The sequence below is a fragment of the Panthera tigris genome, chromosome B3 (genome assembly GCF_018350195.1).
Source record: "Panthera tigris isolate Pti1 chromosome B3, P.tigris_Pti1_mat1.1, whole genome shotgun sequence".
In the NCBI taxonomy this organism is placed as follows: Eukaryota; Metazoa; Chordata; class Mammalia; order Carnivora; family Felidae; genus Panthera; species Panthera tigris.
In genome coordinates, this window is record NC_056665.1 from 65,911,711 (window position 1) to 65,928,180 (window position 16,470).

General features: G+C 39.2%; 1 protein-coding gene across 6 annotated transcripts in view; it reads right to left on the minus strand.

Annotated features, from left to right (window-relative positions):
* The window catches only part of CDIN1 (CDAN1 interacting nuclease 1), a 215,832-nt gene extending 201,069 nt beyond the window's left edge, over positions 1-14,763 (minus strand). For 5 of the 6 annotated variants that reach the window (XR_006218681.1, XM_042989197.1, XM_007097626.3 and 2 more), the window contains exon 1: positions 14,460-14,763. Coding sequence is in view for 4 of the 6 variants with exons in the window: in XM_042989197.1 (XP_042845131.1) it covers positions 14,460-14,560 (101 nt within the window). In the remaining 2 variants the exon portion in view is untranslated. Of the gene's footprint in view, positions 1-1,558; positions 1,575-14,459 lie in introns of those variants that run through there. The other variant, XM_042989201.1, reaches the window with a different exon arrangement.
* Positions 14,764-16,470: the final 1,707 nt, after the last annotated feature.

Below are 16,470 nucleotides of genomic sequence, written 5' to 3' on the forward strand. Positions count from 1 at the left end.
ATGGAACAGAAAACAACAGCACACTCATACCTTTCACTCAGAAACAGTAAACTTTATAAATAAACAGACAAACTTACCACAACTAAACAGACAGCTGAGCCTTGAGGAGTTGGGTAGTGTTCAACAGCTAAACAATTTGCTATTAATAAGCTCCTGAAAATACTAAAAATTAAAAATTAAAAAAAAAAATGCCATACTCCCATTTAGCCAATAGCTAGGTAGGCTGTGAAGTACCTACAATCAGCATAAGCTCTGCTGTTGACCTCGACCTTGACCTCAAGATTAAGCTCACTTTTATTGTGCACAAAGGTCACCTGTATTAGGTCAAAATTCAAAGTCCCTTGTCAGAAAAGGTTGATATATTCCAACCTTTCCTTCTCCATGCATCAAATTTTTCATGGTAAAGTCATATTCAGCAGACAGTATATTCAGCAATTTATTGTACCATTGTAATACAGTGCAGAATACAATTGTCCAAAAAGCTATAACATGAATAAAATATTTTTTGTGCCAATGTACCAGATCTAGACTCCTCACATACTCTTAACAGACAAAATAAAACTAACCAAGTCTTGTTTTCACACTCCACAAGAGTTATAAGGCATTAGCTTCAAAATACAATCCATAGTATAATTATGACTTTTTGATTATCTTCAGCTACAGGCACTATTTTTCAGAATGTCATTCAAATTTTTAAGTATTATTATTTTTTTAAAACACAGTGATCTCTAAACAGTTTTAATATCTTTATTCCAATCTGAACTGAGTAGCTTAAGTGAATTTTGAAGTAGGTCTAAACCTAAAGCCTCTCTTATAACTTAGAACCTAAAAGATATGCTCTATAATAAACAGAATAGGAAAAGAAGAGGAAGAATTACTATCTTGCCCGACTCATTATTATTGCAACGATATGATCAGCAGAACTGCACAAATAAGATAAATTAAGCAAATTCTTTGTAGGCAGCATTCCAGAATACATTCTAATTAATAATAACCAAGGCCTTAAAGGGACAATAAATCTATTTTCTTTAAAAAGTTCATGCAGTTTCTTTGTGTTTACCACACTCTTTTTATAATCCGTATTAGCAGCATGAACAGATTTTAAGACTGTTTAGAAAACACTCATTCTTCAAATTTATTAACGTCTACCTTAAATGCTAAAATTGGTGTTCACATTCATGCTGTGACCTGGGGCATCCCACAAAACCTCCATGCCCTGGAAGGCTTACACCTGAACTCCATCATTCCTGGACTCAAGTTACTTCCTGGTGACAGAACCCTGCCTCCCAAACTGGTATTCATCCTAATATCCTTCATAAATTCATAAACACCTTGCTATCAAGGTGAGGCAGAAATGTAAGAGATTCCAGAATTGGGGAGGTTATACTGAGACGTTATCAGACAAGAAAACACTTAAAAATTCTCAGATTTTAACATTCTCACTTATTCTGGGAGGAAGGGGAATGAATCAACCTCAACTTACATATCCTCATTTATCATCCCGAAAAATATCACATCTTGGTTACCAGTATCATTTAAGGACTTTAGTGTAACTTACTAAAAGCAGGTTTCCTGTTATCCTGAGGGTAAATGAAAAACACTTTGGAAACCTAGAAAATAAAAGGGCTGGCTTCAGGCAAAATTTTTTTCAGTTCTGATGTCCTGAGTCTAATTATTATAAGCATAAATTCCATTGGAATGAGCATCCTTAGCTCAATAATGGTAACAATAACAGCAGCAGCAAAAATTTATTCAGTGCAGTATTAGGAACTATGTTACTCATTTTATATTTACTATCTCATGTTTGTAACAATCCTGTTTTACAAATAAGGCACAAAAAGGTGAAGAAAGTTCCCCAAGGTCACCCAGAAAGTAAGTCACGAAGCCAGAATTCATATGTCTATTTTCAGAACCAAGTTCTTTAAGCCAATTTATAAAACTGCCTTTACAACAAGAAACTGAACCACCTCCTGGAGTTCCCAATAATGGGTTCGCCTCCTATTGATTTATAAAATAATTAACCATAATCAGAGAAAGCTAATAAACCACCCAAGGTCAAGCACAGGCTATGACCACTCTGCCAAACTCAATACCATTTGGCTAGCCCACTCATAAGGGCCTATCCCCACACAGAATTTCCCCTGTCATTCTAAAATGCACATGTTCTTGCCTGATGTTATTAATTCTATTATCCATTTGTTTTAGCTGTACACGGTCCTATTATTTTACTACTGATACCTTCAAAGTAGGAAACAAACACATGTGAAAATGTGATAATTGAGATTTTGTAAAGTGATGCAAAATCCAATTATAATCAACTGGGTATCTTTCCATTGTTTTCCATTATAATTATAGAGATGCTTTATTTTTTTTATACTGGAGTAACTGCCAATTGAAAATGTAACAACTAAGCTTGAAGTTTCTCAAAAAAATAACTTCTGACATGATAAACCCTCAGGCATACCACTGGAGCATTTCCAAATTCTTACAGAGGACAAAGAATCACTCTAATATCCCTACATTTAGCTAATTAACCTATTTTGAAAGGGATCAATTTTCCTTAACTGAGACATACATATATGACTTTTTTTTTTCTTTTTTAACCATGCAGCATTTTCTTTAGGTGAGTTCAATGGTATGTGCATTATACTATGTATCATAATACAAACAATATAGTAGGTATAGTTAAGGCTTGGAATTCTAGTTCCCACACTAACTATGGTGGGGAAAAAATACATGTATCCTTTCTTTGAACAAAAAAAGGAGGGGAACCTGGGCGGCTCGGTCCGTTGAGCATCTGACTTCAGCTCAAGTCATGATCTCACAGTTCGTGCCTTAGAGCCCCGCGTCAGGCTCTGTGCTCACAGGTCAGAGCCTGGAGCCTGCTTCAGATTCTGTGTCTCGCTCTCTCTCTCCCCACAACTGACCCACTCTCATACTGTCTCTGTCTCTCTCAAAAATAAACAAAAGTTAAAAAAAACTTTGAAAAAAAAAAGGAGGGGGAGAGACCAACGAAACATACATGTATGTATTTTAAGCCCTTATTAGGAAAAAAGCTATAAGGGAAAAAAAAAAAAAAAAAAAAACAAACGCACAGAATAAGCTAGGTTAAAAAAAAATTCTGGAAAAGACATGCACCAGGATCATAATGCGCAATGCAAAAGTCTCAAATTGGTGATGGTGGGCAGTCGTATGGGGAGCTTAAGAAATGCCTTTGGTGGCAGTGGGTGGAGCCCAGGTTTGTCACACGTTAGCCAATTTCTGTGGTGTAAACACTCCCACTGTGGCTGATTTTAAGCTACTGATGTGAGGTCACAGTTTGTAGAGTGGGGAAAAGATACTTATAATCAGCTCTCACAAGCTGGAAAGAGCCAGCTCCAGCACCCACTGGCTAGAGGCCAAATTCAGCCCACAGACTTGTTCTGTTTGGCCAGGAAACCATTGGCCCACAGTGTTTTAAAAAATTCCAACAAATTGACAACATTTAAAACTCAGAATATTTTTTTCTAAAAAGTGAGATATAGAGCTGCTTTCTAGAGAATAAAAGACTTGGCGGCACTGGGCCCACGTTCCTGCGCAGCAACAGATGGCTGGCATAAGGTTGCGGCTGCCATGTTAGTGCACACAACTGTCCCTTCCCTTTGCCGCAATCTCAACCGGGCCAGCTTCATTCATTCACTCCTTGCTGATACCTGCCTGGCCCCTCAACAGATGGGAATCTGCGAGCTAAGTCAGAGAGCACAAAGGGAGAGTTTTACCTCCAGAGGTGGAACTTTGTTCAAATAACCGGGTGCCCCACCTCCTTGGTTTCTGCATCTCCAGCATTAACTGATTTCACTAGATGATCTCTAATCGCTGTCTCAATCCAACACGCTGTAAGTCACTGAGTTGGAAATAATAAGAGAGGTATGCAGGTCCTGCTGAAGAAACTTTTGTGATTGGCACAGGAAGAGTCTCAGGCACATCGAGGCACAACTAAAAATTCAAAATGTTCTAAGTTGGAGGTTAAATGTATCTTATTTTTATATATGTATTTTAGTTGGCCTCAGGAAATAAGAATCTAGATAATGTTAACTTCACCAGTTAAAAATGATGTTTGTGAGCTATTTGTTATATGTGGACTGTAAGAGTCTGTGGGGGTTTTTAATGCTATACAACGAAGAGTCTCTCTCACATACCCAGTCCATTTACCATCTTAGCTAAATGGGGCTTGAAGTGCAAGCTAATTTCAAATTTTATTAGCTTCCCCTACCAATATTATCAGCAAAAACAAATAGCAGTGTAATATACCTTGAGTGAAAGATGATACCCACTTGGAAGAGTTAGAGACAGAAACAAAAAATTGAAAAAAATAAATCACCCACCTAATTTCACATGTGATTGTAAGAAGATGCTTTTAAATGACACTTCAGTCTCCCACATCCCATCTACCAAGAAGGCTACCCCTACAAAGAGCCTTATTGCCCTACTAGTCATAAACACCACCTTGTAAGTTCTAGAATCTCAGGAGGCTAAGGTGTGGCACTGGCATGAGTAATGGACCACAAAGAGATTTCACTCTGTGTTTCTGTTCACCCCGGCACTAGAGCTGGGGACCTAGAGCATTCCAAGATTAGACATACCACGCTCGGGCTCTCTGAAAGTGATCACAAATATTCATGACAGACATAATTCATAAATCTGCTGAGTATAAATCTGAATCTTTCATACCACTAGGCTGATGTGAGGAAGAGCAAGTCAACTAGCTAATAAGTGAGCTTAACCAAACACCTGCATTACAAAGCTTTACACTTTTGTCTGCCATCCTCTCTGGTGCTAGCTGCAAATTTGGGGATTTCCAACAGTCATTAAGTAACAACCCCTGTAAGTATCAAGGGTCTTCCATGCCTCCTATTTCCTAGAGCACGATAAATAAAAGAGCAGAGTTCACATCTCATCCTTTCTTGGGCCTAGAGCAAAGGACAAATCTCAGCAATAATAAAAATAAATATGTGAGAAATACATGAGTTATGTTGGGGGCGGGGGGACAATTTACCATGTATTTTAAGACTTAGTCTTGTATATGACTACAGCTCCCAGAACAACCTCAGGAAAAGCCCAAGCTTCATACAAATCACTCCAATTAGCAGAACCAGCACCTAATCAAGGAAAGGCCCAGCACATAGTTATTTTACTGAATAACAGTATCAAGAGACCTGAATCCACTTATTTTTTCCTCTGCTTGTACTGCTTTCTCGGATTCAGAATATTTATTCCTGTGGTCTTGCTGGTATTTCTGTAAGTTCAAAAGTCTTCAAACATTTTTAGCAGCTGAATCTCAATATTTAAAACACATGAAGGATGTAAGTCCTAAGATATTTTAATATTTTACTTTGGAAAGAAAATTGCAGAGCTCCCCATTATCTCAATGATGCATCTATCAGGTCACAATTTGAATACCAAGCTAGGTTAAAAAACAAAAAAAAAAACCCCAGAAATTTTATTCACTGCCCTGAAACCAGAAGAAACAGAAAAGATCACCCCTCAGTCAAGAGGAAAGCCCTTGAAAAAGCTAACACTGTCAGTCTTGTCACTCTGGCAAGAAGGAAGCTTTGAGTTATGAAGGAGAACTAATAACTCTTAAATGTTATCAAGATGCCTCCTGAAAGGTAGGGATAGAAAGAGGAAAGAAAAGTAGAGGCAGGGATTAGTTCCCCAAAGTGGACAGGAGAGGGTTGGACTCTTGACCAGCCATGTATTGTCTTTAATACATGAGGCACAGGCTGCTCCACGCTGATGTCAAAGCCCACAGAGCAAACCATCCTGGATCCAGCTCTCTGTTCTGTTCCCCTAAGAAATGGAGGCTCATCATTCAGTTACAAGCTGCACGTCAACACCTTTGCTGTATCCACTGTGTACCAGCTCATGGTATAAGCAATCTGACCGCAGAAAGAGAGAAAGAGAAAGATACCTTGAATTAAACATTTAAAACATTTCCTTTCAAGTAAAAGACAATCGAAAATAAAGGAAAATTTATTCTTTTTTTTTTTTTTTTTTTTTTGGGAAAATTTATTCTTTACCCATCTCCCAAATGATTTTCACACCAGGACATGACTTTTATATTTTAAGGTCACTTTTCATAATTACTCTGGAAAAGTACTTGTACATTGGTGGTTTTGTTTTTAAGGAAAATTCAACCAACATGGCAAAACTGCACAAAATGTGTAATAAAAACGTACTTTTTTCAGTCAACATTTGCTGAAAGTCAAATAATAAAATATTATTACTCCATACATCTATTGAACACTTTTCTCCTAGGGAGATATATAATTCCTCTTTATTGTATCAGTAAACATTCTGATGTGAGCTATTACTTAGTAGACTAAAGTCTGATGCCTGAATATAGACTTTAAAATGAAGTCGATAATCTAATAACATGAAAATTTCCCCCCTCAAATAAGAAATAGAGTCAGCATGTGGGTTCTCCTCAAAACAACATTATCTGAGGTTTTCTCCAAATACTCCTTTGTAGGAATTCAAGTTCATCTCACTTTTGCAACTATGCAAATCCAAGAGTCACAAATATCTCATCAAAGCACAAGGTGCCACATAGTTAACAAAATAACCTTCCAGGTGAATCTTTAAAGGTAGGCTACAATGCAACAACAAAATAAAAACCTAAAATCTTATGGACTAAAAAAATGTATTTGAAAAGATGACTAAGCGGCACCCGGGTGGCTCAGTTAAGCGTCCAACTCTTGATTTCAGCCCTGGCCATGATCTCTCAGTTCATGGGTTCGAGCCCCGTGTTGGGTTCCACGTTGGCAGAGCAGAGCCTGCTTGGGAATATCTCTCTCTACCCCTCCTGTGCTTGCTCTCTCACTCTCGCTCTCTCTCAAAATAAATAAATAAAAATTAAAAGATGACCAAAGGAAATACATGAAATAATCATATTCTTTTCTTAGGCCCACTTTTTTAGACCAATTTCTTTTCCAATTTGCACTAGTGATCAATACAGAAATACTCCTGGATAGGTTTCCTAAGTATATGAGTACTAATTCTGAAGTTCATGTAAATTAGTCCTATTTCCTTAGCAAAACCACGAAAAGAGTTTCCAGCTCAATAAAAGGCTGACTTTTTCTCCCTTTACAAGCTATTCTCACTCATTATTCTGGAACTTGGGTGCACCACAACATTATCAGAAGAATAGAAAATTGACCACAAATTGAGAACCAACTATCAATTCAAATGAGAGAACAAGGCAAATAGGAATAATATTCCAATTTAAGTAAACCAGTATTAATTATAGACTGCAAGGTGCTACTATAATTCTTAAAAATCAGTACATCTGGATTCAGAGTTTTCTTTCTTTCTTCTTTGTTTTTAATGGCATTATATACTACTATAAAAGACTTAAGACAAGTTTCTGATATCTGGGCCATATTCAACTAATGATTAAATCCATGCGTTCAGAGCTATACAATCAACTGATCCATATCAAAGCAAAATTTTGTTTTACATGTTTTAAAAGGTTACTACTTAGACATCTCTTCTTCTGTAGGCTATCTATTAAATTCTAATAATAACAAGAATCATATTTACCATCCATTAAATGCCTACCAGAATGTCTACACTATGCTAAGTGTTTTACATGCCTTATTTTACTTAATCCTCACCACAGCCTTAAGGGACTGAATGGCGAGAAGTAATACACAGAGTAAGAGGAAGAATCTGGAGCCGGACTCTGCCTGGGTTTAAATCCTGCATCTTCTACTTCTCAGCAGTGGAGCTCCATCCCTTGTTTTACAGAAGAGGCAACTGTGAATCAGGTAAAAAGAGGCAAAGCCAAGTCATTCCCCAAGAACAAACTGTTACAGAAAGCAAAAACCATGGAATGCAAGGCTCCTATGAGAAAAGAGGGTGACTTAAAAGGCACCACTGGGGGTGGGTAACATTATTCAAGAAAGGATAACTGAAGTCAATGGCAGCACCAAATTAAACTAAGCTGTCCTAAACAAAGGTAAAACTTCAGTAAAATTGTGCTCGTCCCAAGCAAGTCCCTCAGCTACTCCCCTCCTGACCACATGGACCCCAGGTCCACCATCAAGACCCACCCTGCCAAATACACAATAGGACCAGCCTTAACTCCAGTTCTCAGATGAAAGTAAAGATCCCAAGAAAATGAACTAACTCTATTGGTTTAAATACAGGGAGCCCAGTCAAATAAGTGTTTCACTACTCCTTTCAAGATTTCTTTAGGAAGAGCCTCACATGAATGAATGGTTGCCTATACTGTGATCCAACAGTGGGAAAACAGCAGATGTTGCGGGGCCAAGACAGAAGATCATACTTAAGAATGAGGAAGGCACTCTTAGAAACACCTGAGCTGGTGTCCCTAAGGGTAAAGAAAGAGCAGTAAGATAAAGACACTTATTTGCTTAGAGATCTATGGTATGAAGAGTTTGACTTACAACTTGCTGGTATAGGCATAAATAGTAACCACATAACTAATGCAAGATAAGGGAACTCAGTGAAAAATTAAACTTGGGCCAAAGGGCTAGTTTACCAGCAAAAGAATTTCCAACAAGGGTATATCTCCTTTAAGAAACCCACTTGATTAAACATACATGAACTAAATGATGTTCCACAAATCCTCTGGTTCCTAACATTCTGTGAGTCTAATAATTTATAGCTATTGGATGTGTGTTAAACTCTTTCCTCAGACTGCAAGTTCTTCAAAAATAATGACTACATTGTCCTGTTTTCTACAAAATATTCAGATAGTGCCACAGACATAGTGAGCACACAGTGAATTATTACAGACTAAATGCCGTAAGGAGTGAATGAACTACGAGTACCAGTGAAAATCATGAGCTGACTGTGGGATGGATTGTTTCACATGAAATGGTGGTAGTAGAGGATATTAGTTAAAAAGAGTATTCCAATGAGAGAAGTAGAAAGTCACCATTAGGCAAATACTAGTAATAACTGTTTCAAGCAAGAACCATTGATGGATGCTAATATCAACAGAAAAGGGTAATGTGATACATCTGGAGGGTGAATTTTGGAGTTGGACAATATTAGACAACATAAAGTCCTATACCTTCATTTTAAATTGGAAGATTACAAGACCAAAGTGGTTAAGGGTCTGCCCAGGCTCAACATGGTGACTTGCAAAGGCATAAATCTGTAATTTCAGTGAAAACAAATAAGTCATGGATAAGTGAGGCTAGCAAATAGAAGCCACAGTGTGGGGGAGGGAGAAGAAATTAAACTACATCTTTACCTTTGAGCATATACTAAAATATATTTCAACTAGACAGATTAAATAATTAAGAATAATAGGGGCACCTGGGTGGCTCAGTCAGTTAAGCATCTGACTTCGGCTCAGATCATGATCTCATGGTTTTTGAGTTTGAGCCCTGCATCTGGCTCTGCACTGACAGTGCAGAGCCTGCTTGGGATTCTCCCCCGCCCCCTCTCTCTCTGTGTGTGTGTCCCTCTCCCAACTTGCTTGCACTCCCTCTCTCTCTCTCAAAATAAACAAACAAACAAACAAACAAACAAACAAAAGAACTAGAAAGAAGGCCATAAAGAACCTAGAAGAAAATTTAGGTGAAGATTTACTTTTCACATCTTAGGACAGGACAGGACTTCCTGAACTTCCTCAGGGGGGGAAAAAAAAAGCATCAATTTAAAGTTAAGCATATAAAAAACAACAATATTTAAAAGAAAACAACTGGAAAAATATCTGCAACAGATATGACATATAAAGGCTCAACATCCGTAACATATGCAGATCACTAAACAGTAGCAAATCAATAAATAATAATAGCAAACACTCCAATATAAAATTAGGCAAAGGATACCAGGCAGGTAATTCAAGAAGAAAATTAAATGGCCGGTAAACAATTGGGGAAATACACAGTCCATTCTATTAAAAAATGCAAATTACAAAATGTCACTCTTGAACATTCATATTAAACATTAAATAATGTCTCTCTTCAATACTGGCCAAAGTTGCAGAGCCAGATAGTCCCAGGCACTGCCAGGAATAGGATTACTACAATCATTTCGATAGTAATTTGTCAATACATACCAAAATCCTTCAAGGCATACATATTCTTTGATTTGAAATAGCTCCTGGTTGTCAAAGTGTAGTCAATGGATTCCTAGAGTCCCTGAGACCCTCTCAGGGGTCTATAAAGTCAAAACTACTTGTATGGAAATAATAAGACATGATTTGCCTTTTCCCCTGTGTGAAATTTGCATGGATGGTGCAAAACCAATGGTAGGTATGCACAAATCAAGGCCAGGCAAACTGTGTTCTAGGAGTCACTATAAATTTCCCTGCCACATACTTACAGGGGAAAAAATAAATGCCAGTTTCATATAAGAATATCTTAAGATTCACTTATTATTAATTTTATTAAATCTCAACACTTGAATGCACATCCTCTTAACATTCTATATGACAAAATAAGAAGTAAATACATGGGGGGGCACCTGGGTGGCTCAGATGGTTAAGCGTCTGACTTCAGCTCAACTCAGGTCATGATCTCACAGTCTGTGGGGTGAAGCCCGGCGTCGGGCTCTGTGCTGACAGCTCAGAGCCTGGAGCCTGCTTCGGATTCTGTGTCTCCCTCTCTCTCTGCCCCTCCCCTGCTCGTGCTCTGTCTCTCTGTCTCTCAAAAATAAATAAACATTAGTGGGTGATAGGCATTGAGGAGGGCAGCTGTTGGGATGAGCACTGGGATGAGCACCTGTTGTATGGAAACCAATTTGACAATAAACTTCATATTAAAAAAAATCATACTAAATAAATAAATAAATAAACATAAAAAAAAAAAAAAAACAACCAGTAAATACATGGGGCACCCGGGTGGTTCCATTGGTTAAGCATCCGACTTTGGCTCAGATCATGATCTCATGGTTCCTTGAGTTCAAGCCCCATGTCAGTCTTCTGCTGTCAGCACTGAGACTCCTTTGCATCCTCTGCTCCACACCCCCCACCCCTACCCCACTGGTTGTCTCTCTCTCTGTGTCTCTCTCTCAAAATAAATAAACTTAAAAAAAATACATACAAAGTACATCTACTGCATATCGAAGTATGATGACTGACTCACGGGAGAACACTTACATGATTGTTTGAGAGCTGAACTAGCTGCTTTTTCCATGGGACACCATTTTTACTTGAATGAGCAATGAACAAAGTATAATTATTCAGATTTGGGTATCTAGAAAACATTTTCTCAAAAATAAACAACATGAACCTGTCACTTAAGGAAAACAACTGGTAGTATTTATTGCCAATGATAAAATTTGAGCTTTCAAGGGAAAATTCAAATATTGGAAAACTCTGAACCCATCACCATAAGCTTGACAGCTTCAAATCTTACAGACTTTTCTGATGAGATCAGTGGGATATTAACAAATATGATTTTTTGATATTGTATAATGAAAGGTGACAACATTGAAAGATTTACATAACTCACAACCAACATTTTGCATACAACGCACGGATGACAAAAATAACGCATGGGTGAAAGATCCACTCAAAGTTCAAGTCAGGCCTATGGACTGCAATATACACTGATATTGGATATCCATTGAGAGTGAAATGCTCCATGATATGGTTTCACCTTCTACACTGCAATTAACCTTTAAGAAAACACTACTTGTTAGGTTGTAGGTAGCAACAAAAATATCCACCATTATCTAAAAATTCTATTAAATTATTCTTATCTTTTACAACTACATTTGTCTGGGGCCAGGGTTTCTTCATATTCCTTAATCAAAATAACATATTACAACAGGTTGAAGGTAGGAGCAGATGTCTTCCTTCTATTCAGACAGCCATTAAAAAGATGTGCAAAAGTGTAAAAAAAATACCATTTTCTCACTCCTTTTTTGAAATGATGGTTGATTTTGTTTCGTTTTGTATTTTTTTATTTATTGATTTTGAGAGACAGAAAGAGTGCGAGCGGGGGAGGGGCAGAGGGAGAGAGAGAGTCTCAACCCAGCTCAGTGCTGTTAGTGCAGAGCCCACGGGAGGCTCGGTCTCACAAAACTGTGAGATCATGACTGAGCTAAAATCAAGAGTCCAATGTGTAACCAACCCAGGTGCCCCACCGACAACTGTAAAACAGTGCCATAATGAAAACTATGAAGCCAACTCCAAAATCACACTGTTTATAGAATTCCCACCCATGCTGCTAAATGACCCTTTAATTCCTTGTTTTGCAGAGTAGTAGCACAGACTCTCCAAATAGTTTCCAGTGGAAGAAGAGTTAGTTATTCTCTGAATGGTAGTTGGCAAAAATAAAAATTATTTGGCCATATAATGAATATAAGAGAAAGAAAGAAAGGAAAGGAAAGGAAAGGAAAGGAAAGGAAAGGAAAGGAAAGGAAAGGAAAGAAGCGAGAAAAGAAAAGAAAAGAAAAGAAAAGAAAAGAAAAGAAAAGAAAAGAAAAGAAAAGAAAAGAAAAAAGAAAGACGGCGCCGGGGTGGCTCAGTTAAGCATCTGACTTCAGCTCAGGCCATGATCTCACAGGCCTTGAGTTCAAGCCCTGTGTCAGGCTCTGTGCTGACAGCTCGGAGCCTGGAGCCTGGAGCCTGCTTTGGATTCCGTGCCTCCCTCTCTCTCTCACTCTCTGCCCTTCCCCTGCTCATGCTCTGTCTCTCTGTGTCTCAAAAAGAAATAAACATAAAAAAAAATTAAAAAAAAAAAAAAGAGCATAAGAGAACAGGCATGGTGCCCTAAACCAAGGGCATCCTTCATCAGTGTACTTCGTAAGTCCTTCATAAGCCTATGGGGAGTTTACCTCTTATGGAGAAGACAGGGAAAAAAAAAAAAAAAAAGAAAAAGAGAAAGAGGTGAGGAAAAAGAGGAGAGGAAAAGAAAGAGAAAAATACAGTAGTAATATAAGAACACAAGGAGAACAGAAGATCTAAATGCATGCTCTATCTTAAAACCGCCCAGAAAAATCTACCTATTCCCTCAGCTAACTAGCCTTCACCCATTTCACTGCTCATTGGCAGAGTTGACAAAGAGTTAATGAAAGATAATTAAATTCCAATTTGTCAGTTTTGTTCCTTGTTAGAAAGTCTGATAAAGAATCTTAAAAACTATAAAAGGAGAAATATTGCCTTTAATTATATCTGGACAATATTAAAAACAGATTCCTTCATTTTACAGATTAGGAAAACTGAGTCTTTCAAAAAAAAATTGGGGTCATAAAAGACCTTTAACTTCCTCTTCAATTTGTACTTTATTAATACCAATTATCCAGTAATCTCTTTTTCTTCAAGAAAACACTTCTTTGATGGTATCCGTTAAAGGGTTACACCTCAAGGACAAAGAGGCTCTCCATTACGGGTTAATCATGCTCAGTGCCACAAAACAAATGGCACAAATTTGGACATGGTTTTGAATCAGAAGAAAAGTAAACAAACATTCTATACTTTAACTTGGCCAAAATACAATAACTTGGTTTCCTAGACTGCTTCTTTGTGTCATGTCTGGGCCTCAGTGCACACATCTTTAAAATGAGTAAGTCTATAATATAGAGTTCCTAAAGTCCCTTCTTAGAAAGTTGGATAATCTTGGGGCGCCTGGGTGGCTCAGTCGGTTAAGCGTCCGACTTCGGCTCAGGTCACGATCTCGAGGTCCGTGAGTTCGAGCCCCGCGTCAGGCTCTGGGCTGAGCCTGGAGCCTGCTTCCGATTCTGTGTCTCCCTCTCTCTCTGCCCCTCCCCCGTTCATGCTCTGTCTCTCTCTGTCTCAAAAATAATAAAATAAACATTAAAAAAAAAAAAGAAAGTTGGATAATCTTAAAGTCACCGAAAACAGATGAGTTCTGGGGAGGTGGGAAGTATGAAATACACCTGGAATGTGTATATATATGGTTGTTGAAATGGCCAATGTTGACCCAAGAGTGGAGTCCCTAGAGCACCAATCTCTCTGACTGGACTGAGATCACTTAACTGCTTTAGAGTCAAAGTTGAACAGTAGGAGGTCCCTTTCCGCCCGTGGTACCTTGTTTCTTTCCAGGATCCAATTGAAAAGGGTCCTCCATTTCCTCCTTCTTAATCTAGAATTTGTATTTCCACTTTGAGAAGGCCCTGCCACCTATCATTCATTCCTAGTATCTGTCAATTAAACACTAGGCATTTATGAAGCACCTACTATGTGCACCCATCACCTAGAACACACCAAGTTTTCAATAAACATTAATGGACTTAAATATAATCTCAAGGCCTTGGAAAGCCGCCAGGGATTCATCCATTTAAGAGTCTCTTGTGGTAGACAGGTGAAAGAAGCAACCTCTTCACATCCCTGATCTCCTAAGACCAGACACTCTTCTTGTTCCTCCCCGCTCATGTGTGACACGTGTTTCCTGAGCGCTGGCTGGGATGCCCAAACACAGCTGCTGCAGGCAAAGGGCTAAAGGGCTGTGCGAGTGGAGACAGACACTTACCTGGGGAACCTCTGCTTCAGCTTCCTCAGGCTCTGCCTGGTAGGCGGCACAGACACTAGGCACTGGGCTATCTCGTCGTACTGGGCTTTGGTCAGTATCATGTTGGGCCAGGGACTGGGAAGTGGCGAGGACAAGGAAAAAACACCCCGGGCTCCAGCAGCCTTGGTGCCGGGAGACGAGGGGTGGGCACACAGCGGCACGGCGCTGGGTCCTGGTTTTTTTTGGCTTGCTCCTATATCCCCTTTACCACCAGCTGCACAGACGAGGCTTCACACAGCAGCTCGGCGTCGGGGGGCGGGCTGTAGCCCCGATTGCCCTACCTTGGCTTTCTGAGCAGCCGCAATGGGCCCAGCCGAAGGCAACCGGCCGCCATGTTAGTTAAGGGCAAAACAACCAGGAAGTAGCTGTCGTCAGCAGAGGTGGCGCTTAAATCGCCGCGGGCTGGCGTCCCGGCGGCTTCCACCTGAGATCATCCTGGGTTTTTTGCGCACTTCACACTCTCCTAGCTGCCAGAAGCCAGGGAGACGTAGCGCACAGACCAGGCGGCCGAGCACACGGGTGCCGTACCCACAGTCTTTAAGCTTGAGCCCAGGAAAGCGACTGCTAGGGCGCGCGATTTGAATACGCTCTCAAATGCGCCCGTTTAGCGCAGCTCCAATCCAAGACACCTACAAAGAAAGCTGGCTTCACTCTACCAAAGTCTCTCTGCACTCTGCGACCCAGAGCCTGGCAGTGAAACCCACTAGGGTGGCTGTAGACCTGCAGCTTGGCCTGTGTCGAGGAAAGTCCGGCCACTTCTGCAACTCGCGTGGAAGGGGCTTTTGATTCAGGTTGGAAAACAGTAGAAAACAAATCCGACGTCATCAAATAGCCCGCAGGAAAGAGTATCCCTCTTACTTCCCAGAGTTAGGTGCTGCAATCAGTTCTTTCTTCTTTTTGTATTCTGAGCTCTCAGAAAATAGTAGGCGCTCCAGAAATGAGTCATTGAATGGATTACTGTTCTTTAGGTGTTGTGATAGGATCTCAGCCCTCCTGAGGCAATTTATTAGGACATCAGCCCCTCCTTTAATCCCTTTTTAAAAATCTCTGGTTTTTAGGAGGCCATGTGTTGTGTTTCTTTTCAAATTGTAACATTTTAAGCAAATGAAAGAAAAAGTGTTTCGATTTTAAAGAATGTGTAAGTAGTAATTTTTTTTTTTTTAAACCTGGAGTAGGGCCTAGATTGGAAATTTAGCTTAGATACGCTTTCTTGGAGAAATTTCTGAATCCATCTAAGCCTTAGTTCCTCTGTCTGTAAAATTGATTTTTAATTCTTGGAGTTATTGTTAGCATTTAAATAAATTAGTGCAAGGAACAGATTCCTTAGCATAGGGGCAGATAGTCTGTGTAAGACAAAAAGCCTTTGTAAGACTACTTGATAATGATAGGTCACATGGACATAGCTGTTGACCAGGTATTGTTTGTTTTCCACATATTTAGTCTCCTAATCTTCATAGCTTCTTATGAAACAGGTACCGTCGACATGATAATCCTCCTCCTCCCTTTTGTGGGGGGCGAATAAACTGAGGCATGGAAAGTTTCAGTAACTTTCCCAGAGGTCAAGAGAACAAGTAAGCAACCCCAGAGTTTAAACTTTCAAAATTTGGTTCCAGGGTCTGTGGTCTTGCCACGATTCACTGAAGACCTGCTGCAAACAGAACTCTTAATGCTTAATTACTACACACCAAAAGTAACAACTCTCTTAGGCCAAAGGTTAAGGATTTTTTTTTTTTTTTGAAGGGAACAATCTACATTTCAAAGAACCTTTTAGAGCAGGTTTTTAAAAAGCTGCACCACTTTATTTTCCCAGGTGTCTCAAAATCCAGTATTAACAGGGAATCCTGAACTCAGCAACCATAGTTTTTTTTTGGTTTTTTTTAATATTTACATCAGAATGTTTTGTTTTGTTTTGTTTTGTTTTGCCCATATGCTTTGCATCTAGCCCTGGTTGTGTGACATTAGTACATAACTA